This window comes from Bicyclus anynana, chromosome 13 (assembly GCF_947172395.1).
Source record: "Bicyclus anynana chromosome 13, ilBicAnyn1.1, whole genome shotgun sequence".
In the NCBI taxonomy this organism is placed as follows: domain Eukaryota; kingdom Metazoa; phylum Arthropoda; class Insecta; order Lepidoptera; family Nymphalidae; genus Bicyclus; species Bicyclus anynana.
The window spans coordinates 11,034,861-11,061,570 of NC_069095.1; the positions used below are offsets into that span (position 1 = coordinate 11,034,861).

General features: G+C 37.3%; 1 protein-coding gene across 2 annotated transcripts in view; it reads left to right on the forward strand.

Annotated features, from left to right (window-relative positions):
* Positions 1 to 26,710, forward strand: part of LOC112055504 (serine proteinase stubble) — a 166,139-nt gene that overhangs the window by 107,334 nt on the left and 32,095 nt on the right. The window contains exon 3 of one of the 2 annotated variants that reach the window (XM_052884947.1): positions 6,536 to 6,634. In XM_052884947.1, coding sequence (XP_052740907.1) covers positions 6,536 to 6,634 — 99 coding nt within the window. The remainder of the gene's footprint in view (positions 1 to 6,535; positions 6,635 to 26,710) is intronic. The other variant, XM_052884948.1, reaches the window with a different exon arrangement.

Below are 26,710 nucleotides of genomic sequence, written 5' to 3' on the forward strand. Positions count from 1 at the left end.
CCATTTTATGTAAAAAAGATCATTTATCACCATCAATACGTTATGCGTAATTCGTTTATGAAAGTAACAATTTCTAATGCATAGTGAAATTATTGCATTGATACTTAATTGGAAGTATTAAGAATCAAGTTTACGATAATTTACTTTCGAGTAATAGGTTGACAACCGTTTTCACGTTACGTATAATAGGATCACTTTCGCTTTTACTGATAGAGCCTACTCCAGCCCTTTGAGCGCTGAGTCTTAAATAAACCTGTACTAAGATTTAATGATAATAATAATATGTACTTTACAAACTGCCAGTTATGTTCATTTTAACCGACTTCAGAAAAAGGAGGAGGTTCCTAATTCGACGCGTATGTTTTTTAATGTTAAAACTAATTAAAAGTATAATTTTGTTTGAAAGTGTATGCTTTCAGATTAGACCCATTTAATTTTCACGATAATCGGTTCAGAAATTGCGCCTTCAAACTGAGCAATAAATAAAAAGGACATGGTAATGCGTCATTTTTCGCTTTTTAGAGTAACTATGGCATCTTTGAACTTGGCTCAAGTTTTTTGTTAAAAAAGATTTATTATGAAATTAAATATCACGTGTCTTAAACGGTAAAGGAAACCCCTTATAAAAAAAACCTGCATACTGCAAGAATTTTTATAATTATCTAGGTGTGTGAAGTTTGCCAATTCGCATTGAGCCAGTGAACTATAAGCCTAACCCCACTCATTTTGAAAGGAGACTCCAATAAATACAAATTTATACGAGTAATGACATCTCACAAGACGTAGTAGGTAGTATGTTATAAAAAGAATATCGGATTTTTTTATCTGATAACAAAAATACTCTAATTTACTAAGCCCAGCAAAGAAATCACAACAAAACATACGTTGGGTCAAATATCAAAGGGCATTCCCAGGCAGGCTGTTTTACTTTATCCCTTTTGCAAATAACGAAATACGGGCACATTATTCCCTTAGGGTTCAGATTGTTTCAACCGCGCTTCAGAGATATAAATTGAGAGTAAACAGACACGATTTGGGGTCACACGATACTTTTTGTATCGACAATTTAACAGCTTTCGGACGTTCCATGTCTTTATTGTCCCTAGCCATGGCCTAGCCATGACATAGCTCAGCGAGTCGCGAAGCTGAAGTGGCAATGGCAGGCCACGTAGTTCTAAGAGCCGATGGCCGTTTGGGTCCCAAGGTGCTGGAATGGCAACCCCGCACCGGAAAGCGACCCCCCTCTTGGTGGATTTGGTGGACGTGGATGCTGGCGGCTTGAGACCGCTGTGCTTGGAAGTCCATGCAAGAGGCCTATGTCCAGCTGTGGACGTCCTTCGGCTGATAATGATGATGATGATGGTCCCTATGTAAAGTATCGAAAGTGAAAAATTCTACTTCTCAGCAGTATGATTTAAAGTTTATTGCCATTAATAATAATAATAATAAAATTCATTAAAATTTGAATTTTTCAGTTGTATTGGAATTGCAGACATTACATTAAAATTTAATAATTATTAACAGCTTTATAAAAAATTAAGTTACGATTAACTAGTAACTATATGTTTTTTTTTATTCTTTACAAGCCCTTGACTATAATCTCTCCTGATGGTAAGTGATGCTGCAATCTAAGATAGAAGCGGGCTAACTTGTTAGGAGGAGGATGAAATCCACACCCCTTTCGGTTTCTACACGACATCGTACCGGAACGCTAAATCGCTTGGCGGTTCGTCTTTGCCGGTAGGGTGGTAACTAGCCACGGCAGGAGCCTCCCACCAGCCAGACGTGTATCAATTAAGAAAATCTCAATCGGCTCAGCCGGGGATCGAACCCAGGACCTCCGTCTGCTCTAGACTAATGCTCAGTCTCTTTATATTCTGATGATTACTTTTCTCTTGTATTTTCTGAAGCGAACAAGCAATCTTTGTTTGAACTCAATTTTACGAGAAAAGAAAATGGAATTTTCTTTATTGAATAAGGCGAACGGTCGTGTTTCCCTACACTTCAACCTTATTGATACTAAGGAAAATAAGGATTTCGTTCAAAAACTCCATTGAAATAACAACTTTATGACAAGAATTAAAACTTGACAGACAGACAGACGGAGAACCAAGTGATACATTGAGAGTTCCGTATTTTCCTTTTGAGGTAAGTAACCCTAAAAAGAAATTGTTTTACCAACCAACTTTAAAAAAAGGAGGAGGTACTCAATTCGTCGTGTATGTTATTTTTTAATTTTATTTTTTAATGTTTCTTACCTCATAACTTCGTCATTTATTAATCAATTTTAAAAATTCTTATTTTGTTTGAAAGAGCATACTTTCAGATTGGTCCCATTTTATTTTCATTAAAATCGGTTCAGTAATTTCGTGTTGAAATCAAAATAATTAAAATACTTCTTATAAGTCGGTTCCATTTTTATGTTTAAAAGATTATTTATACCTATAGTCAAGTGGTTAAACTGCTATGGTTATTTTAGTTTAGGGTTTCGATTCTTAAGTCGCGCTATGAATTTATGGTAGAATTTCGCGTTCTGACTCCGAGATCAGCCAGCCTTTACAAATTGAGGAAGATCTGACCATAGCAGTAACTTAGACCATTATAAAGAAATATTATATAGGCAGGTTCACAATATTAAATCATTCATATTAATTAATAAAGTAAAAAAAATACACAACGCTTATACAACTATGGTACACTGAACACGAAAAGTGCTTAATAAAAAATGCACGAGCTTTACTGTTTGTTTGAGCGATAAAAACAAACGTTTCTCCTATCGCGCTTTTGATATATTACTTTTTCGCACGCAGTCATTTCCTCTTGACCTTTGTGCATGTATGAATATTCACCATAGTTAAAGAGCTGGCGGATTTTATGGGTAGCTATTTGAGGCAAGCTTTAAACATGTACCTCTTCTATACTACCTTAATAGTAACACTGGAGGATGGAGACCTAAAAGGCTAAATCAACTTCTACATTTACGAAATAAGGATTTTATTTGCAAAAATATATCCTTGGCAATCTAAATATTTTTATACTTTTAAGTTTAATATTTAAAGATTAAAAAATAAACAAGCCAGTTGTCTTTTTAATTTTTTTGCAAAATATAATAATTATGCAAGCATCTGGCAAGGTCAAAGAACTAAATAATGTGGATCGGATTATTGCCAAAAAAACCTGAATTTTCGACATACCTATAGTGTTTGTATCGACCCAACTACTCCAGGTTTTCAGACCTGTATCATCTTTGTCGGATTGTATTAAAAAAAATCACTTTGGAGGAGGAGGGGTTGAATTGGCCCAACTTCTTCCCTGTTTGTTTAACCAAAAACAAAACTATTGGACTACTTGTCCTATAAATATAGACACATGACAAGTTTTCAACTTGCTTCAAATACCCATTCAAAAATGTAGACCAGCTCTCGCACTACATATTATGTAAATGGCAAATCAAGCCTCGACCATCAATTTGGTCGGTCGTGCAATTTGCATTAACAAATTAGCATTAAAATTGCACCGCACAAGTTTCACTATGCACAATGTATAAAGTTTGCCATAACATGTAAAAGGTGTGAATTAACTATTCCTTTAATACAATGTATGCGCTTACGCGGACTTTAATTTAGCTAGATGCCGCTTCAACTAATAGTATGGCATTCAAAAATTGCCTACCTAGGACGATTAAATGCGTGTTTCCTAATATAAAGTATGCGTCAAATTCCGAAATCGATATAAAATGGGGTGTAGGTATAGTTGCGAATGTTCTATAAAAGATGCCCAGTAGGTTATATTATAAAAATATCTGGAATGTCAGACGGACAACAGAAGTAAATAAAAATGGACTAACGGTTTGAAAACAATCCATTTTTTGGCTGTTCATTTGGGATTTTCCGTTTTTGTTTCTAAACACCGCTTCTAGATTTAACGAAATCAAAAAATAAAATGAAAAAACATATGTCTATAAGTTTTCTAGTTTTACTGAGACTGCTCTGGATCAGCAACTCACTATGTCTATAAGAAAGAGAAACTGTTTTGAATTTTCAATTTATTGATAAGCAATTTAACGCATACTACAGTTACTGTAAAATAAAGAAATATCAAAAAATGATTTTCCCAGAAGGTACGGTAGGTAATAATTTAGCAACAAACAATTTTCTAGCGCTTTACGGAAATGTCATTTTCAATTCGCGGCACCGGCAGAATAGAATTTGAAAACTCGCACACAAAGGAAAATGCGGAAAATGCTATTTCATTCCCGCTCTGAGTTTTGCTTTGCGGGTTTTATATGGAAGTTATTTTCTTTTGTGTCATATTACGCCGCTTGCTCAGCCAACGGTGAAACAGTGGCGCAGTCATTTGATAATATTATCAAAGAGCCTTTATATAATACTGTTTTGTGTGAAGTAAGATTTGCTGAAAAATAATTAGTATAATAATGTAAAAGATAACTACGGTTAAGGAAAGTCGAGTCAATTGCTATTGGTCTGGGTGTCTTGGAGCGAAAAGCTTCGACTAACACACCTTAAGAAGCTTTTCCTTTTTTTTCTGATTGTGTATCGTAGGCTCCTTAGGGGACCTCAGCGGCGTCACCGGGAGGTTTGGGCGAGGGCAGAAGCATCGCCTGACGGGGCCTGAAGGCAGAAGCAGAGAGATGTGTGGAACGACTCTCTAAGGTGTTTTGGCTTGAGTGTATCAGTCCGGGCGCCCATAAAAAGCTTCCGAGTGACTGTTTGGTCAAGCGTTTGGTCAATGGTCATGGTCGGATACAAAAAGCAGGCATCCTTGAGACGGCGCGTATTGTGAGCTGGTTTCTCACGCAGAAGCCCTGATCAATGGCTTCTTGGGCACTAATGCCTCACGCCCTAAATGTCCCCGCAACGGTTTATTTTTGGTAAAAGTTTAAAATGAAAGTATTTATAAATAAGTGAATGTGATAAGAATATATCTAGATTCTAAACTATAAAATATCTCGACCAATTTCCATGTGTTTTTTAAGTTTTTAGAGAATATTCTAAACGAATGAAAGAAAATGATAAATTCTGACGTAGGCATATTTAAATTGGTTGTATAATCCTAGTGTATGTGCCTTGGGAAGCGCTGTTTTGTAAAAATCTCAGACTAGTTACATAAGGATCTGCCTCGCTAGACGTTATTTTTTTGTCAAAGTATGTACGAATACTGATCTAAAGCGATTCATCATCATCATCATCATTATCAGCCGATAAACGTCTACTGCTAGACATAGGCCTCTTGCATGACTTCCAAACAAAACGGTCTCAAGCCGCTCGCATCCAGCGGCTCCCTGCAACCCTCTTGATGTCTTCGGTCCACCTAGTGGAGGACAAACGACCAACACTGCGCTTTCCGGTGTGGGTTCGCCATTCCAGCACCTTGGGACCCCAATGTCCATCGGCTCTTCGAACTATGTGGCCTGCCCATTGCCACTTCAGCTTCGCGACTCGCTGAGCTATGTCGGTTCTTTGGTTCGTCTATCACACTAATGCGATTAGTGATTTTTAAACTTCTAGACAAACGCGATCCATCACAGACTTCGCACTGCGCATCTTCGCTAATGAAGCGTAATGGCAACCAAGCGCTAACCAGCAAATCTAATGCGTCATAGAGGTCATCATAACATTAGTGTACCATAGCACAGTAACACATTTCCACGCAGTCCACCAACGTCCCAGTTATGGGAAATAAATCCCTTATCAGAGTCAGTAAGTACGTCGCCTCGGACGTTTACAGGTGCTTTCTAGTTATGCTTATCGCACTAATAGGCCGACCGCGTTCAACTGGGCCAGCAAATCTACAACACTTGAATACGAATAAACCCGTAACGTTCAAACTACGAGTGATAGCAAGTTGGATTGCGCTGGGAGAACAGTTCATTTGACGTATTTACGTGTTGTCTGAGGAACGGGTTAAAATCTAAATAGTTTAAAAGATGGTTTCTTATAGTTGATGGTTTATCTTGTTGATCAATCATCGTATTGGTCATGAGGTAGTAGAAATCTATATATATAAAACTCAAAGGTCTTAACGCACAGCCCAAACCACTGGTCAGATCGCGCTGAAATTTGGCATGGAGGTAGATGTTATGACGTAGGAATCCGCTAAGAAAGGTCCTCCTCTCTCCAATTTTTCAGTTGTGTGCATTTTAAGAAATTAAATATTACGTGTCTCAAATGGCGAAAGAAAAACATCGTGAGGAAACCTGCATACCAGAGAATTTTCTTAATTATCTGCGTGTGTGAAGTCTGCCACTACGCATTGGGTCAGCGTGGTGGACTATTGGCCTATCCCCTCTCATTCTGAGAGGAGACTTCAGCAGTGAGCCGAATATGTGTTGATGATGATGATGAACTGTTATTAAAGTCTATTTTCTTTAACACAAACACATTACGGCGTACGTCTTCATATGAGGATAGCCGCCCCCTTGGTCTTTCTATTCCTAAAGCGTTACCTTCAGTGGCATGTTCGGTGGTCAGCACTATAACCAACGTGTCAGTAACGCTGTGCTTTGTTGTTGCAGGTGTGGTTGTGATGTCATGGTGGGCGGCGCTGGCGCTGCTTGCGCTGGGACTGGCAGTCAGCGCCGCACCGCGCGCCGGCTCCGGTGAGCTATTCTACAGTAAGCATTTCTTACGCACTATTTCCTTTCCGTTTCCCTTTCGACGCGCACCGCGCACAACTAAATACATTTAGATATAATTTCTTTTGTCGGCGAAGGAATTTGGCACCCATTTAGATATCATTTCTTTTATTGGCGAAGTCAATAGCGACACATTTTTTATTGGCTTCCATTTTTACATTTAAGTTTTGATGGGAGCTATTTTACAGTAAGCATATCTTACGCAATATTTCCTTTCCGTTTCCCTTTCGACGCGCACCGCGCACAACACTACTACATCAGATTCGCGATGGAATTTGACACCCATTTAGATAACATTTCTTTTGTCGGCAAAGTCGATAGCGACAGATTTTTAATATCGAATTTGGCTTCCATTTTTACATTTAAGTTTTGATGGGAGCTATTTTACAGTAAGCATATCTTACGCAATATTTCCTTTCCGTTTCCCTTTCGACGCGCACCGCGCACAACTAAATACATTCGCGGGTAGATTCGCGATAGAATTTGGCACCCATTTAGATATAATTTCTTTTGTCGGTGAACACATTTTTAATATCAAATTTGGTTTGTGGAATGCCTCGCAACAAACAAACTCTAGTGAAGTTACTCTTGTAGCAAAGCGTCTGGTTATATGGTTCATCATATTATCCCGAGAAAAGTACACAAATTTACGCTTAATCACAGTATACTGAGACGGCTATGGACCCTTGAAACTAACTACCCCTTAAAGTCACCACCATCCTATCTTCAATGTTACCTACCGTTCTTACCAATAGTATAAGCAGGGGCCTACAAATTATCAGCTTTTATAAAACTACGAAGTCATTAATCCAAGTATGTTCTCCTTTAGATAAAAATTTCTATCACAGACGCACACACGACTATACCTAGAGGGTTTTCCGATTACGTATTCAGACGTTTGGAACCCTAAAAATTATAGATATTAATTGTACCTAATAATCATTTGCTTGTAAAGGTTGACTTGAGCATTCATTTGTAATGAGCATTCGTAGAATGTTACATCACAGAAAAATACGAGAACATTTTAGCGAGCACTTTATCGAGCGTTCTGGCGAGCATTCTAGCGAGCAGATTTGCTTGGAGCTTTTTGCCGAGCCAAGCGTCTGTCACCGTTTCCACCAATGAGTATAAATGCTTTTGACGAGCATCAAATAGAGCATTCGCTAGAATTCTCAAGATGTTCGTAGCAATATTTGGCTCTATGCTTGGCTCGGCTCGTTGTTCAGTTAGACAAATATAAAAACGGCGAATGCTCGATGTTCTGTTACAAGTGAATGCTTAACTATACGCACCTTCAGAATCAACTTGTCTTGCTAGTGTTGTGAAAACGTTTTTACGACATTATCAGAACGAGTTTTCGTGCAAAAAAGAAAACGGTACACCACTGTGATCTATTACGACGTGGTTAGGGACGTGTTTATCTGTAATAACATCTGATGCAGTACGTGTCGACAAATACACACAATGTGATTTGATTTGACGCGGCGAAAGTGTGACTTTGACATGACACGGCTTGCGAGATTAAAGATTGACGAAATTATTCATAGGAAATATAGAACAGGCGCACACTAGCGTCAAAATCAGACATACTATAAGTCAAGGCTTAGTTTACAAGTACATTCGTAACGTCAGGTAATAATATTATTATAATGGTGATAATAATTGGTGGAAAACTTAAAATTAAAGTTACGAGGGTCCCAAACATGCCTTGGTCCGAGAAGAGCCCGCAACAAACTCAGCGAATATAAGTGACATACAATATTAGAGGCCACGTATGCCCAGTGGTTAGCCAATGTGGCTTTGCATGATAAGTTCACAGTTTCTATTCCTGGGTCAGGCTATAATTATTGGGCTTTTATTCCATAAAAAAAAATCCGTTAGTCAGTTCATTGTGGGGCTCAGACAGTAAGTAAAGTCAAGCAAGCTCCAAAAAGCTGGCTGTTTGTATGTCAATTTGGTTTTATCGACTATTAGAAGAAACTTTTTATTTAGGGAAGATTTTAGTATAGGATAGGATATATTTGGAACAGTAGAGCTTTTTGTGACATAACACATTACTACTGAAATGCAAATTTGACATGTTATGCTTATATGGCAAATGTGGCTTAATTTATGTCCTAACTATGTAAGTTGGCACTTTGTACGATATGTATTTATATATATTTGATAGAACATACTTTGTATGTTCTGCGACCTTGTAGTGGTATAAAAGCGTTGGTCGTTTAGGTTGATTGTTCAGATGCCAGTTCAGATCCATTAATTATTACATAATATAAAAAGGCAGGTTTTTTTCCATAAAGATATTTAAGAAAAATTACAACAATAATAATTTACAAGCAAGTTTAGTAGCAAGTGTGTGCTTCTTCTTAAGGTTATTCAAAGCGAAAGTGAATTGTCTTGAGATTTATTCGACGTGATGTGCTTCATGTAGTCACAAGCAATCTTTTATTTGGTTTGGTATTCAAAACCATACTCATAGATATACAAAATGCATGCATGTAGTACCTGAGAGTATAAGTAATAAACATTTTTTAAAAGTACAAAGTTCGTAGAGCCGATGGACTTTGGGGTTCCAAGGTGTTGGAATGGCGACCCTGCACTAGAAAAAGTAGTGTTGGTCGACCAGGGATTCGCTGGAAAGAAATCGAACGCACAACTTTCCGCTTACCAGGGTATCAGGAAAATGCTGTTCTCAAACCATTCCAACTTGAACCATAAAATGTGATTACGTTGAAGTTGTTTATGGCTTCAAGCGGGGCTTTAAAGATTTTGATGGCACTTTAACAGTCAGAGAGTGAATTAAAGTTTAAATCGAACTGTGGTTGTACGGCGTAAGTGGATTAAAACTGAACTTTTGATTCAATGTGAAAACGTTTTTTATTGATTAAAATGTTTTTTATTTTTTTTTTATTCTTTGCAAGTTAGTCTTGACTACAATCTCATCTGATGGTAAGTGATGATGCAATCTAAGATGAAGGCGGGCTAACTTGTCAAGCGTTGGATGAAAATCCACACCTACACGACATCGCACCGGAACGCTAAATCGCTTGGCGGTACGTCTTTACCGGTAGGGTGGTAACTAGCTACAGCAGCCAAAGCCCACCAGCAAAATAAAACTAGCAGACGCCTCGCGGTATCACTCGCTTAGTCCCGCTCCTGTGGGATTAAGGGGATAAAGTACAGCCTGTGTCACTCAATAATAACGTAGCTTTCTATTGCTAAAAGAATTTTCAAAATCGGTGTAGCATATCCAGAGATTACCTCATACAATCTTAAAAACTTTACTTCTTTATAATAATATTAGTATATAAAATAAATTTGAATTTCACAGATGTCCGTATTCGTAATAAAAATAAACAACGTTATCAAAATATGGCGCTATCCATTACATTAAATAGGTATTTTATATTCGGATATAAATTCACATACGATATTGATGCGGTAATCCTCTAGAATTAAGGTTATTTATACGGGGGTAGATAATGACTGGTAATTTATGAGGGTAGTCTGTTTCGTTGTTGTTAGTCTGAGAGCGGGCGGCAATTTCGGTGTCGGTTTATTTAACTTGATTGTATAGTGTATACTCCTAGTGTATGTGTCTTGGGAAATGCTGATATATGATATACAACAAACTAGCGGTTTTTTTTTTACCTCGTTCAGATCGTTCCACTCGTTGGTAATCTAGTTGGTTGGTTTAGCCACAGACAGACATTCAGACATACTCATAGTCATAGACCACCAATAAACCGAGTGGAAGTATCTATACACATTGAACAATGCGGCTTACATTGGTCTGCCCTAAGGTATAGGCGTTAAACCTGTACTCCTAGTTTACCAGGCAGCTATTTATTTTAGATACTGGTCCGTTCGATAGCCCTGGTCCGCACCAAAGAACTCTTAAATCAAAATTCATTTAGCCTATTTAATATACTCAATATTTTATGTACTTGGGCTTAGTTTACAAGTACTTTTGAAACGTCAAGGTTGACTATTTGTTAACACTGCTGAAGGATATTACTGTATTATTACTTACATTCCTCAGTGCCTGAAGACAAAAGTCTTCGAACAGTGCGTGTTGCCAGTGATGACCTATGAACCACATAAGAAAGCTCAGAGTCACTCAGCGGGCGATAGAGCGAGCTATGCTTGGAGTTTCACTGCGTGATCGATATAGGATATCCGCAGAAAAACCAAAGTCACTGACATAGCTCAACGAGTTGCGAAGCTGAAGTGGCAATGGGCGGGGCACATAGTTCGAAGAGCCGATGGACTTTGGGGTCCCAAAGTGCTGGAATGGTGACCCCGCACTAGAAAGCGTAGTGTTGGTCGATCCCCACCAGCTGGACTGACGACATCAAGTCGCAGGGATTCGCTGGATGCAGGTATATCAGATGTTTGGAAGTCCCTACAAAAGGCCTATGTCCTGCAGTGGACTTCCATCGGCTGATATGATGATGATGATGATGATGATTACTTATATAAGTAACTTGCCAGATGAGCAATTCAAAAATGCCACCAGCTCTGAAACTATTAAGACATGTAAGTATTATATTATTCTTATGTTGGCACTTGACACGTGTCGAGACGTATACCACTAGATCGCTTGAGTAATAGTGGTTGACAACGTTTTTATTACAACCCCGCTAGCCTGCAGTATTTATTATCTGGCTGACTGTATAATAAATGAATACTGTAGCCTTATAAGCACTTTATTATATTAGTCAGCAAGATCTTTCTGAATTTTCCCTCTTTCACTCTATCAAGAGTTACGCAGAAACGAAAGAGTTAAGCAGATCCGTATATAACAAGCAATTTTTCAGCACTTGGTATGACTAAATTGCACTGAAGGTAGGGATTTTTTTATTTTGTACAAAAATCGAAATATAACTTAAAAACCATAAAATTTCGACTAACATATATTGCGTTATTTTAGTCTGCAACTCTGCCCCGCAACCTCTCTCTGCTCCGGTGGACAGACACAGTACGCCACTCCGCATTAGTCCGTTTCTCCGCTACGCTCACTCGGTCCACTCTAGTGGACAGGCAGCCTTAGATCAGGTGAGATCGTGGTCAAGCGCGAGCCTATTCCATATAATAAACCATCGCTGGTTTTCCAATGAACCGTAGATCAGTTTTTAGCGACGGTGCCTTGCGGAAATTTATAACCCTTAATAAATATAAAATGCTTGCTAAAAATATTGCAAAATCGAGACACACTTAGATTAGTTTTAAAATCGCTTGGTCATCGAAAAACTACGAATTCCGCAAGTAACGAAAGCTATTACCGCCCCAAAAAGGGTTAGGTGGACAAAACCTAAACAAAAAAGTTTCTGTGCAGTTGACGTGGTTTTAATGGAACAAAATAAAGGTCATAACACATATATCAACTCGGTAAGGGATTGTCACCGTAACAACTCGAGCCGTTCAGTATTTTTTGTGTGAAACTCCTGTACCGCACACTAATCGGAGTCGAATCGTATCTATATATCGTAATCGTAATACGTGGTCAATTTGCTGTTTCTCATACGACATGTTTTCTCGTACGGCATATACGGCGTGTTCGGGTACCTACACGTCTCTATGTTTCTTTTTATCCTCTTTATCAGATATCATATAATAATAGTCATAGCTAAGATATCTCGCATTCCGTAATCGGAACATAACCTATATGAGTTCGGATGCAAACTGAACTAGTGTCGGAACTTCAAGCGTCGGTGAACTGTTAGCGCGTCCTCGCCTAGCCATAGCCGAGGCGACGGCGTACTGAAGCGAGGTTCAAATGTGGTACATTTCTATTAGTGTGTTATGACCTTAACTTGAAAACAAAAGCATAGGCAAGAGTTAGGGGTGGAAAATTGATCGCCAAATAGATCATGCTCTCTTTTCATATTTTTTGTAGTCGTTGGTGCATTTGCTGGCACTAAAATAAAAGTGATTTACGGTTTCCATAGAATCAAAATCTTATTATACGAAAATCTTCTAAAAATAGTCACTTTGAATTACTTAATTAATAATAATAGATGACGTCTAACAAATTTTACGCGGACGAAGTCGCGGGTGTCCGCTAGTTTTTAATATTATTAAAGAAAAATGGCGTCTTATGTTTTTAAATATTTTAAAAACTGTTCACAAAAACTACGATGGAGTATTTTTTATTGGTAATCATTGACTATTAGGTATATTAATTTACGCAATTGTTGTTAGTTTTAAATTTTGAAATACAATTTATTAAGAACGTTTATATATAGGCTGGAGACGCGTGATTTTTGTTTTTTTTTAGTGGTTTTCAGTCACTTTACCACGCTGCTTGTAAAGACTCATTCTGGACCATTCTTTATTCTGTGGTGTATGCTATAGGCTATATTTTATCCCTGTATTCTCATGGGAACGGAAACTACGCGAGTAAAACCGTGGGGGCTTCTGCTAGTGTTATTATAGATTCGAAATGTATTGTTTTCGTGTTATTATAGATTCGAAATGTTTTCACTGAATATTGAATATGTGAATTTGTATTTGAAACTTTCATCAAAATCACACATTGTATTCATAGTGAGTGTTTGTCTGTCGAGTCGCTATGCAATATAATTACAGGGTCTTTGCCCTTCGGCGAGAGGTGTAATGGGCGACTTTTACTTTTTTCACTATTCACGCCCTGCCAAGGTCATGAAAGTGAATACATTTACCGGTAACCTATATTTGTCGGTACGAAAGCACCGGTTTCGCTTTCATACAAATTACAGTGAGATGAGATTTTAAACGATTGACGTCTGGCCCTTTCAATACGGTGGCCATGATTTTTGAAATCCGAAACTATGGTTTATTTTTCTTACAGGTACATGTAATATCATATGTATTAGCTTCAACCTCAAGTTGTGTAATATCCCCTTAGGTAAAATAATATATAAAAAAAGAAATGAATTTTACTACCCTCGTAACAATTGCTTTTATTGCTATAAAAATATTTATTTGGAAAAATAGCATAATTTTTACATTAACACAAAACTATCATAAAATTGATTCTCCCGGCCAGACGGGGCGCTGGATGTTGAGAAAAGAGCAATTATTCCATTACGCGTCTTGTAATTAAATTTTACAATATTACAATTACACACAATTACAATTTACAGTATACACGTCAGGGCATGATGGTTTAAACAAGAATCTTACGATATAACACAGGGCAGATAGCAACCGAAAATACATTTGCGTGAGTCTCCCAAAACCAAAATTGCTGTTAAGGTAAGCTTAAGATTAGGCTTGTTTTTATGTTGAAATGAAGCAGCGATATTGTCCTACAATTACACTACCACAGGCGCATTCGTGTGGTCACCCTAGTACATTTAGCAAACGATCGATCGAGTAGCTCTGCACGACCGGGCGCTGAGTACATGAGTACATAATGTGTGAAAATCGCTCGAACAAACTGATGGATTGTGGATGTTTGGATCGTGCCGCGATGCAAGAACCAGCTCATGACTAAGGGCCCCGTATGGGTTCGAAACTAGTCGGGCATACTCCGACGTAATATCACGTGAGTTTTAGCCGTGTTTCATAATCATTTAATACCTTTTTAAGTTGAAATAAAGCAGCGATATTTTCCTACAATTCCACAAGCACATCGTGTGGTCACCTTAGTACGTTCAGTAAACGATCTATCGAGTAGCTCTGCATGACCGAGCGTTGAGTGCCTAATGTGTAAAAATCGCACCAACAAACTGGGTTAAGTAAACAGCTGATCAAATAGTCAATTTGCACAGATGCAGCAAGTGAAACTTATGGGCGTAGGTTTCAAGGATAAAGTTTATGGATATGGGGAATGGGAAAATACTGGTCCTATTTGGCGGGTTGTAAATAAAATACATTTCAGGATTCACGATATTACATGATGGCTTAAGTGAAAATCAAAGCACAACCGAAAATGTGTTTGGGTGGATCTTCAGATACCTTTGTATGTTGAAAATAAAGCAGCGATATTGTCCTAAAATTACACAAGCACAGACGCTATCACGTGGTCACCCTATTACGTGCAGTAAACGATCGATCGAGTAGCTCTGCACGACCGGGCGCTGAGTGCATAATGTGTGAAAATCGCTCCAACAAACTAGGTTAAGTGGACAGCGGATCAAACGGTCGTCAGTTTGCTCAGACGCATCGAGTGAAACCTGGGCGTAGGTTCCTAGGGCCAAGTTTGGATGTAGAGAATGGATGTGGCACTCGTGAGAATCGGGTTACTTACGAGACTTAACTATTTACTTATACGTTAACTGTTTAATGTATTCAACAAATAATTAATTATATTTATTCGTTAAAAGCGTTTATATATTATTTATCGTTCTATTTCCAAATACAGCTAATATTTCGTGAAAATATCTTAGTTACTTCATCATGTCAGCCGATGGACGTCCACTGCAGGACATAGGCCTTTTGTAGGGACTTCCAAACATTACGATACTGAGCCACCCGCATCCAGCGAATCCCTGCGACTCGCTTGATGTCGTCAGTCCACTTGGTGGGGGGTCGACCAACACTGCGTTTTATTTAGTGCGGGGTCGCCATTCTAGCACTTTGGGACCCCAACGTCCATTGGTTCTTCGAACTAGATCTTAGTTACTTAGAGTACTACTATTACTATTACAAGTACTTGTAATAATTGCTTTTTTTTTAATTTCAAAGTCCGGCGTAGGGCACATAGCTAGAAACAAAGTATTGGTTTTGTAGTAAGTATTAAATGAATGCAACTCTCACTGTGCAATGTCTTCTCTTAAGTCGTTAATAAAACAACGGCCCATTTCCAATAAAAAAGCAAACATAGATTTTCCGAACATATACGCAAACACGTTTCACGTATCTCATAGTAAATATACTTCATACGAAACACGGATACATGGTGAAAGAGCAGACATCCTAAAGCCTAAATTGACGATATTTTTAAACGGGAAAAAATATTCGAGAGCTTATAGACTACAAGCACTTGAACAAAAATTACCTGTGAAATGACCCAACGTGAATAACTCTTAGAAGGCTGTAATAACTCGGCTTAAATTATGCAAAAAATCATGCATGATTTAATAAATTCCAAAAAAAAGTCAGCATAAGCAACCAGCATTTAGTCAACCATAAAAGATCTTTAACTTATAGTAGATTGTTATACAAGGGGCTAAAAAGACCCATTATATACGAGGTATTTTTAGGGCGTAAGTCGAGGGCCGCCTAAAAAGAAACCGAGTATATAATGGGTTTAGCCCCCGCGTGTTACACTCTGCTTTTCACTACGATTGCGAGAAAATAAAATAGTTTAGTTCAATATTCAATGATTTATTTAATTGAAAATTAAATGTACAAAGTCTACAATTTTGGATATTATGGGAGATGCTTTTACCCGGTAACATAATTTCCGACTATTGTGAAGATGGATAACGAATAAATGAGGTAAACGTGGGAGAAAATAGTTTAAAAAACTCCTTTCGTAAGTGAGTTGTTGTTGTTTTCTTCACTTATTAAATTTTTCGTAGGTAAGTATTCAAGTAAATGCGTCTGGACTTTGATGGTAACAGATTGAAAATTTCATCCATCTCCAAATTAGGATCACCATTCTCAGTAGATGAAGACACCAATAACAATTAATGTTGAAATATATGAAAGTTACGGTCACAAATTTACATTTATTTTCTGAATTAAATCAAGTGTGTATTATTTGTTTTTTAAATTCTCGCTTTTTAATTTTATTTTTTTCACATGAGAAAAAGGCAAAGGTATTACACCGTAAAGGATGTCCCATGTCTTCAATAAAAATTAAATAAAAGAATGAACGCATTCCACAGACAAGAACGCTGCATTTATTTCCAATTTAAAGTTTTTTATTTATTTTTCAAAACAATCAGAGCCTTACCTATAATGATTCAATTTTCGTATTAAACCTCCTCCGTTTTATAGTAGGCTAGTACTCGTAACAGACAAGAATTGAAAAAACAAAATTACTTTAGCCCCTAGAGGCTAATATGCTTGTTTAGCCCCGCTGTGGAGTGGTAATATGACAGTGTTTTTGAGCAAGAGTAGTGAAAAATATTTTTTCATGATATGATTGTGTTCTAAGATAATGCATTATTTACGAAGGTATTTTTGAAAACATGATTTAATCCTTCATCAAATACTGAATACTTAATACCTTAAGTACTACTCGTCACAAACCCTTGCCCTTGACATCATTTGCTTGTTAAATATCTTAGGAGATAAGTATAGTTTTGAAATAACTCCGCAATAAAATCGTGATGATACACACTTTGTGTTAGGAGTTCGCTGGCCGGCTGCGGGGATGTAAGGGTTAGATATTAATCTGTAACAGGGGTCCAAAGTTTATTACGAGTTTCCACGCGAGCGATTTCGTAGGCCTTTATTAGTACTTATATCATATAGCATACTAGCGGACGACCGCGACTTTGTCCGCGTGAAATTTAGTTTTTCATTAATCCCTCGGGAACCATGGAATTTTCCGGGATTATAAGTTGCCAGAGTTAAATCTATTTCTATTCCAAATTTCAAAACTAACATCCATACAAATTTTCGCGTTTATAATATTAGTAGGATGTGCTATTTTATATCCAGGAAAAAATACATGGTTCGCGAGGGATTTGTTGACTCATGGTTACAACGAACCGTGATAGCCCATTTATGACCTATGTCTCCGATTCCGGAGGGTGACCGTTTGCTGTCAATTGACATGCCATAGTTGCTTTATGGGCGCTATCTTGATATAATTCAAAAACTTGGGTTTTAATTTTATTTATTTCTTTTTATTTAGTTAGATTTATTCACTTTAATAAATTTTAATAAAACCCTTATATTTTAACCCTCCTCCGCTCGTGTTGTTCTCCCTGCCTAGCCAAATTTGATGAGATCCTATTAGAGCAGCTTTGGATACCCGTTCTAATACAGAACGTGCTGCAGTCTAAAAAATATCCACGGTTTACGCGAGATTTGTGACTGAATTTATGAAGTCAGTATATCCGTTAGTGTATCTATATATCATCGGAAAGCGTGTCAAAAATCACTTTCGTTAGTCGGCACCATGCCCTGAGCATCGGCCGACACTCCACAAACAATAATGTTGACTTTTGGTACAAACGACGCACTTTCACTGATTGTATGCCACTTATGGAGATTATCAATGTTATTGAATTTGTGTACCCATGGTGGTTTATACTTGGCAATATGTTTTATTATAATTATGAATAATAATAAAACATTTTTAGCAGACTCAGAAGTGGATTACAATAATAAGAAAACCAATGTCGAACAAAGCTTTATATTCACAACATCTGTCAGGACAACTTAATTAACAAATCAAACTAACCAAAATAAGACCCGGAATGGCAGAGAATGAACTTGAGTGGAGTCACGCACTTGTGAACGCTGTGTGTAGGGTTTAAGGATTCTTTGACTGATATCAAACACTCCCCTTTTCATGCATGCATGCCACTTCTGGTCGCATATTAACACCACTGAGACTTGTCGCCAATTGATCCATCTTGCATTCAATCTTCTTTTCGTTTTGTTTTCGATCACCATACTTGGCTTACCTAACAATGACAATGTTAAAATTTCAAAATCATAAAATAAAAACTTTCTTTATTCCCTTTATGCTACGAAAGGAACCTACTAATTGAGAGCCACGAGTTATTTCGACGAAACTTTTTTCATTATGCCGTCCAATTAAAACGCGAAATATTTTATACGCAAAATGTCTTGACAGACTTTTTATTACATTTTGTTGGGTTGAAAAAAACCGAAGTTCCATTCAGGACGAGCTTAATTTAAAAAAAAACTTTTCTTAATGTTCTTTTTTATGCTTGATTGCTTAAATGATGCCTGTTCATTCTTGCTTTAATTTGTACACATGGTGAAATGATCCGTCGACAGTGCAAAGCATTTCTTTTTTTTTTCTACAAGTTAGCCCTTGATTACAATCTCACCTAATGGTAAGTGATGATACAATCTACGATGGAAGCGGGCTAACTTGTTAGGGGTAGGATGAAATTCACACTCCTTTTGGTTTCTACACCACATTTGAACAGGCATATGTACAGGCATTTGAAGCATAGGTACGAATGCGCCAGATTATCTGGCGCAGCGTATGGTATGTGTCAGTGTTACTATTAATTGTTTACCACTTAACATCAGGTGAGCGATCTATTTGTTTTGGCAAATATTAAGTACTAGCGGGCGCCCGCGACTTCGTCCGCCCTTAGACCTCTTTAATCTAGCCCTTACAGTATCGCTGTAAAAATGGAGTAACTTCTCCCATTTTCCCACCATTTCCCTTCTCTGCTCTGCTCCTATTAATCGTAGCGTGATGTAAAGTATACTATAACCTGCCCAGAAGAATGAAGAATAATTGTACCTACTTTCGTTAAAATCCGTCGAGTAGTTTTGTTTCTATAACGAACATACAGACAGACAAAAATTTTACTGATAGCATTTTTGGCATCAGTATCAATCACTAAGCGATAGTTATTTTAGAAATATATTTCATGTACAGAATTGACCTCTCTACAGATTTATTATAAATGATTTTATTTTTTTAGTATTTGTCTCAGATAGTCAGGTGGTCCAATTGCGTTTATCAATCCATCTCTCATTAGGCCCGAGTCTCGCTCGATTGTTTCGTTCATTAAGGTGAAACGGCACAGAATGGTCGAGTGGTCACGGAAAATTGTTATACACAAGGTTTGGACAGTGATCGAGCTACTAGTTATAAAAAAATTAACACTATAGGTATGACAAACATTATAAATGCAAATGTGGGTTTGTTTGTAGTGCTTTTGACAACCACAAAACCGATTTTGAAAAATCTTTCACAACTGTGTGGCGTCCGTTACTATTCGATATAAATGACATTACTTAAACTCTTTATAAAATTCGTCGATTCTCTATCTACGATCGCAAACGCTTCAAGAATTAGAAAAATGTTTTGGAATGACATTTGCTATCGACATCTTCAATATTAATAAAAATTGCGTATCACTCCGTAGTATCCTTTCCCGTGGGAATGCCAGGATTAAATAGTCGAATTTACTCGCTGATAATTTAGCTTTCTAACTGTGACAAAAATTTTAAAATTGCTCTAGTGGTTTAATGGGAAAGAGTAACAAACAAAATGATTGCATTTAAATCTATAGTAATATTATAAAGCTGAAGAGTTTGTTTAGTTTAACGCGCTAATCTCAGGAACTACTAGTCCGATTTGAAAAATTCATTCAGTGTTAGATAGCCCATTTATCGAGGAAGGCTATAGGCTATATATTATCCCCTAATTCTTACGGAAACGTGAACCACGCGGGTAAAACCGTGCGGCGTCAGCTAGTAAAATATATTCGTAATTATGGATTGCATTTGCGTGCATATCTTTCGGACAGTGTGTCACAATCATTACCGTGGTGCAATTGAAGTCACGCCTTTGTGATGATGAGATTACAGTACAAACTTCGCGCCTACAGACTCCACTCAGATATATCTTGCAGATACAATCAGCACATTCGTTACTCAGCGGTTAGTGTAATAAAGCTGTTGATCGAGAAAAATTGATTTGTTAACTTGCGTTAAACGTTGCATCTTGCTGTGCAATGTAGCCGAGCAACTAAATATGGCTGTCTCGTTAGTGGTCCGAGAGCTGGTCGATATTTTTGGATGGGTATTTAACAACTAAAACTTGTCTACATACTATTCTAACACTGAACTGGAGATCTGGCTGAGGATTAGTGGGGATTTTTTGCACAAAACATCCTTGAGGTACTCTAAAGTGTTTTTAAATAGGTATAGAGCAAAACAATAAATAAGTAGGCGAGTTTTTAAATTTTTTGTTCGATGTATTTTTGCATTTAGTTTATTCGGGTATTCGGGTTAGTATTAGTCGGGTATTTGACTTAGACACACCTAGTGTCTAAGTCAAATACCCAACTAATTACTTACTTAATATTATTTAAAAATTTAAAGGTAAAAAAATTGCCTCAAGGATATTTTTTGGACAAAAAATCCCTATTACTTCTAGATCTCCAGTTCTATGTAAAAGTTGTCTAGGAAATGTCTAGGAAACGTGCAAGTTTTTAAATCCTACCCAAAAATGTCGACCTGCTGTCTGACCACTCATCTGTTATCACGTGTCGAGAGCCACTGCATCACCGCTAAGTTACGGCAATAAATAAGAGTGATAATATAATATTGTCTGGAACCCGATTTTACTCTTTCAATTTAAAAGTATAAAACTTGCAGAATGCCTCAAGGATATTTTTGCAATAAAAATCCCCACTACAGCCCAGCTAGGTCTCCATTTCTGAGTTATAGTCAAAGAAATGTACAGGGCAAGTTCTCAGCTCGCTTAAAATCCTACCCAAAAATGTCGACCAGCTCTCGGACCACCAGCTTACACTTCTGTAGAGAGATTTGTAGGCCTAATGATGAACAAGCAAGTAAACCCCCCGAGCAAATAGAAACCTCTTGCAGTTATCACGTGTCGAGAACCACTGCAGCACCACTACGTTATAACTAAATAAGTCACCAATAAATAAAAGTTATGACATAAATAGTTCGGATTTTACTCTTTAAATGGTCAATTGAAAAGTATAAAACATACAGAATGCCTTAAGAATATTTTTGCAATAAAAATCCCTACTACAGCCCAGCTAGGACTCTATTTCCGAGTTATAGTCAAAGAAAGGTACAGGGCAAGTTCTCAGCTCGCTTAAAATCCTACCCAAAAATGTCGACCGGCTCTTGGACCACCAGTTTACACTTCTGTAGAGAGATTTGTAGGCCTAATGATGAACAAGCAAGTAAACCCCCCGAGCAAATAGAAACCTCCAGTTGCAGTTATCACGTGTCGAGAACCACTGCAGCTCCGCTACGTTACGGCAATAAATAAGAGTGATAGTATCGCTGTTTATGGACCGTTTCGCTTTCGTTTCGCCCAATGGTCATTGTTTCGATCTCTACTGGCGAGCGATGTTAGCTTTGAACAGCTCCAGGCTATATAGAGTTTTTTCTAACTAAACTAAACTATATTTGTGGAGATGGTATATAGGTGTGATGCCAGTTGTTCATTTATACTCAAAGGGTAGCAACACTTAAAACTAATAAATTAAAAATGTAAAACGTCATGTGTCAGTTGTCAGTGTCAGTGATAATTATAACCTTTGTAAACTTGACTTTGCAATTTTTCACCTTGAGGAGTACTCACGTACTGCTTTAAGAAAATAAAAAAATATTGTCTTAGAGGAAAAGTAACAAGTGGAAATTGTTATCTACCCATCTCGCTTTCACGCGATGAAATACAGCGGATGCGCAATCTGCGCATCGGCCGCTGTGACAGGCATAGCACGCGACGCGTTGCTAGCGTCTGAGTACGCATCTAATCTGTCTTATCTAGCTTCACGAATTCATGTCAGCCTGGTATCGCACTTTCGCGTCGGTACATATAGACACGTTTTAACCGACTTCAAAATTAAGGTTCTGTCTGTATTGAAACCGTATTATTGGATACCTGTGTATGTTTTTATGTCGGTGATTTTTCATAAAGTACTGACAAGCTTTTTTGAGGTTTAGGTAATGTAGAGGCAGGCGTAGCACGCGACGCGTTGCTTGCGTCTATGTACGCATCTAATCTGTCTTACCTAGCTTCATGAATTCATGTCAACTTGGTATCACACTTTCGCATCGCTACATATAGACACGTTTTAACCGACTTCAAAATAAGAGTTCTGTATTCAAACCGTATGTATTTTTTTTAATACAATCATGTCTATGATTTTATGTCAGCGATTTTTCATAAACTACCTACTGACATGATTTTTTTGAGGTTTAGGTAATGTAGTGGCAGGCGTATCTGTCCTATCTAGCTTCACGAATTCATGTCAGCCTGGTATCGCACTTTCGCGTTGGTACATATTATAGACACGTTTTAACCGACTTCAAAATAAGGGTTCTGTATTCAAACCGTATGTATTTATTGAATACAATCATGTCTATGATTTTATGTCAGCGATTTTTCATAAACTACTGACATGATTTGGTCAAAGGTTTAGGTAATGTAGCGGTAGGCATAGCACGCGATGCGTTGCTCGCATCTGTGTACGAATCTAATATGTCTCATCTATCTTCACGAATTCATGTCTGCCTGGTATCGCACTTTCACGTTGAAACATATTACAGACACGTTTTAACCGACTTGAAAATGTAGGTTCTCTATATAAACTGTAGTATTTATTGGATATTTTACAGATCATAGTAGTTTATGGCAAATAAACTACTGATCTGATTCTGGTAAAGTTTCAGTAATATGACAGGCGTAGCAGCAGACGAAGGCGTGTCTAAGTTGTACGCGTCTAATCTGTCATACCTACGAGATGCTCTAGCTGCTCATAGCTCATCGCACTTTCCAAATTAATCGGCTTTAAATATAAGGTTCTATATTAAAACCGTATGTTATTAGGATTTATGTATGTTTTAGTCCTCGATTATTTCAAAACTACTGTTTTGATTTGTATGAGGTTTAATGATGTCACAGGCTTAGCCAGCAATACGTCTCTACTCGTAAGACTTCAGCAGGGTTATTATGTAACTCGGTGTACCATTCAAGTAATCAGTCACTACGTAATGTCGATGAAAAACGATGTAGTGACTGTTTACTTAAATGGTATACCGAGCTACATAATAACCCTGCTGATCCGAGTTGGAGGTATGATTTATTTTTCGGAAGCAGTAGTCTAGCGATATATTTTTTTATTAATTAGCAGTTAGAATGGTTGTAGGCACACGGCCAGTTTCATCACCCTCTGTAAAGTGCCGGATAGCATGGTCTTTGTTATTTGACACAATGTGACAAAACTTACATTGAGAATATCCGCGCAGTGTGAAATCGTGGGTTTCACACGATACACACACACATATCCGCGATATCTCCTCTGCATAAAGCATACAGTGAAAAATGACAATGTCTAACGCGGATTTTACGTACAACCGTATTTTAAGCAAAGCGGCGGTTTAAGCCAATCGTTATGGTGGTATTTATTACCCTGTCATGTTAAAGTCCTTTATATAAATAATATCGTCGATTAGTATTGCTGATAACGATATGCTGTTTAACGAACCTTATGGTTGAATTATTACAGCTAACATGTGGATTTATTGCTTGAACTTAATATGTATAAACTGTATAAGCTTTATTTAATCTATTAGACCGTAAGGGTATACAATAAAAATTGCATGGTTACAAGAAATGTTTTAACCGAAAAATGAAGTTCAACAAATATGTGGTAAAAAGTATTAAACCTGGTTTTAATCGGCCGTTATAAAAAGGCTGTTAATGAAGATGTTAACATTAAAAACTTAAACCGCTCATAAATTATACTCAACTGGGGGTGAGTAAATTCGTAGAACTTTAAACTGAATCTATTGTACATTTAGTTTAAAGTTTTCAAACTGGTTTATGTCCAAGAAAATAGTTGCCACAATCGTTTCACTTATATTTCGAGGCGGCTTGTGCTTACTTTTTCTTAATTAATTTTACATTGGCATTAATTTAACAATCGAATTAGTTAGTTTTTGCCATCAGAGTTCGGATTATCATCAATTCTGATTTTCTAATTCGATTGGTGATTACAGTTTCAGAAACCGGGGACATGTTCAACAAATTAAACATCATCAATATAATTTATATAACACGATGACGTTTAATTGCAAGCCAGCGGAAGCATAAAATTAAACGATGCAATTGGAAGTCATTTATTAGCCTTCCAACCTGTATTTGATCAACGTAGTGGATTTAAGTCCTAATTACCGTGTTTTCTATAAGAGAGGCCTGTGCTTAGCAGCGGATCATTGATTAAGCTAGTAATGAGTATTTATGTTGAAAACGAGAAGGAAAGTTCATCATCATCATCATCATATCAGCTGATGAACGTCCACTGCAGGACATAGGCCTTCTGTAGGGACTTTCAAACATCACGATACTGAGCCTTCACTTTAAGCTTTTTAAAAATTTGATTTCTTATTTTATTTTTATGAAAGACGTGTATGTAGAACAATATCGTGCATAGCCTTTAATAATTATACTTAGTGCTAGTACAAATATAATGGCTTGTACTTCGGGATAAACAAGGTATTTTATTTTCTATTATTCAGATTTTTCCATCATTATCATGATCATCCGTCTTACTTAAATTTCCAAATACAGAGCATATGCCTCTGTTCACCGCTTACAGGAGGGGGTTTGAGGGAAAGAGGGTTTTGAGACTTGACCCACGGGTGATGTTGTGTGATTGTTGAAAACTATCGATAAAAGTTATTTAAGATAATGACCATTACCGAGGTAGGTACGTACTCAGAGACACGGGGATACCGACCTCCAAACTCCTGCCATGTGGAAGTTATTGAATAAATGAAAAATCAATATTTCTCAGCCCGACTCAATAGCGCACTATCATTTATCGAACAGGTTATAGAAAATTTGGTTTAGACACTATTGAGGTATTTTCTGCCTTTTCTTTAGTTGTATGCAAAACTTGTCGACGCCCCACAGCTTCACCCGCGTAGTTCCCATTCCTGTGAGGATATTGGGATAAAATATAGCGTAAAAAATAACAAGACTTTCTTGTCACAAAATTTACCTCGTTATAATAGTCGTATAGACAAAAAAGAAATGGTTGCTGTGGACGAGGAGGTATGTCTTACTTTTTAGTTAGGAATTAAACTGATTTTAGTCTGTTCAGTCAATAGTAAAAATAAAATTTTCATAAATAAATAAAAAACAAAAGAAATATATAATTTAATATCAAACGTTTCAAGCTCTTTTTTTTATCACGCCTAGCATAACCAACGTTTAAAAGTTTATTCAATTTAACCAGTGTTTCACAAACCGGGCATAGGATCAGCAAATTATACAGCATCAGTATCAATACACCGCCGCGCCGCAATCTCGCAGAGAGGCGTGAAATTAAACGATGCAATTGGAGCTCATTTATGAAAGGTGAATGCGTTTGAGCATTTCGAATGCACGCCGCGCCGATGCCGATTAATAGAACCATTTCAATTGCAATTACTCGTATGTTGCTATCTACATACTGAGATTTAATAGCTGGAAGTTGGATTCAAATTAATAATATCAGGGCGTATGTTTTTTTTTTTTGTAAATTGGTATTTGGAAAGTGTTCTAAAAAATAATGGACTCTTTGATGGTTGAGCAGTGGCTGAGTTTGAAGTCCAGGATCGAGCTACTAAATATTGGAGTTTTGTCCGCAAGCTATAAGCCTGTCCACCCCAGAACCCAGAATGTCCATGGTAACAGACTAGAGTTGAAAAATTTATGGTGCCACAAAAAATTGTGTGTTAAAGTTATACAATAATAAATTTTTATACCTAAGCCTCTTAATTTTCTTACTTAGATATTTTGGACTTGATATCTAAGTATAGCTATATCCATATCTGTAAATATATCTATGTATTACTCTCTTGAGAGGCGTGATAGCCCAGTAGATATGACCTCTGCCTCCGATTCCGGAGGGTGTAGGTTCAATCCGATCCGGAGCCTCCAGAATTTCAGTTGTGTGCATTTTAAGAAATTAAATAGCACGTGTCTCAAACGGTGAAGGAAAAACATCGTGAGGAAACCTGCATACCAGAGAATTTCTTCATTCTCTACGTGTGTGAAGTCTGCCAATTCGCATTGGACCAGCGTGGTGAATTATTTATTGGCCTAACCCCTCTCATTCTGAGAGGAGACTCGAGCTCATAACGTTCAAGTTAAGGCCTCCCTCTTCACCTCAAGTGGTTCTTATTAAATAAAAAAATGTGATGAATTGAGAACCTCCTCCTTTTTTTAAGATAATTAAAAATGTAAACTCTAATGTAGTCGTCAGAAAATCTCGCTAAAGTTTTGTAATTTATTTATTTAAACTAAACGCAGAACCGTCCTAAACGAAGTCAACCATTCGTTACTTGGACTATTCACCACTAGAACAATCCATTTAATTTTTAGAAGAGTTTCTTATCGTTAATACCACTTACTTA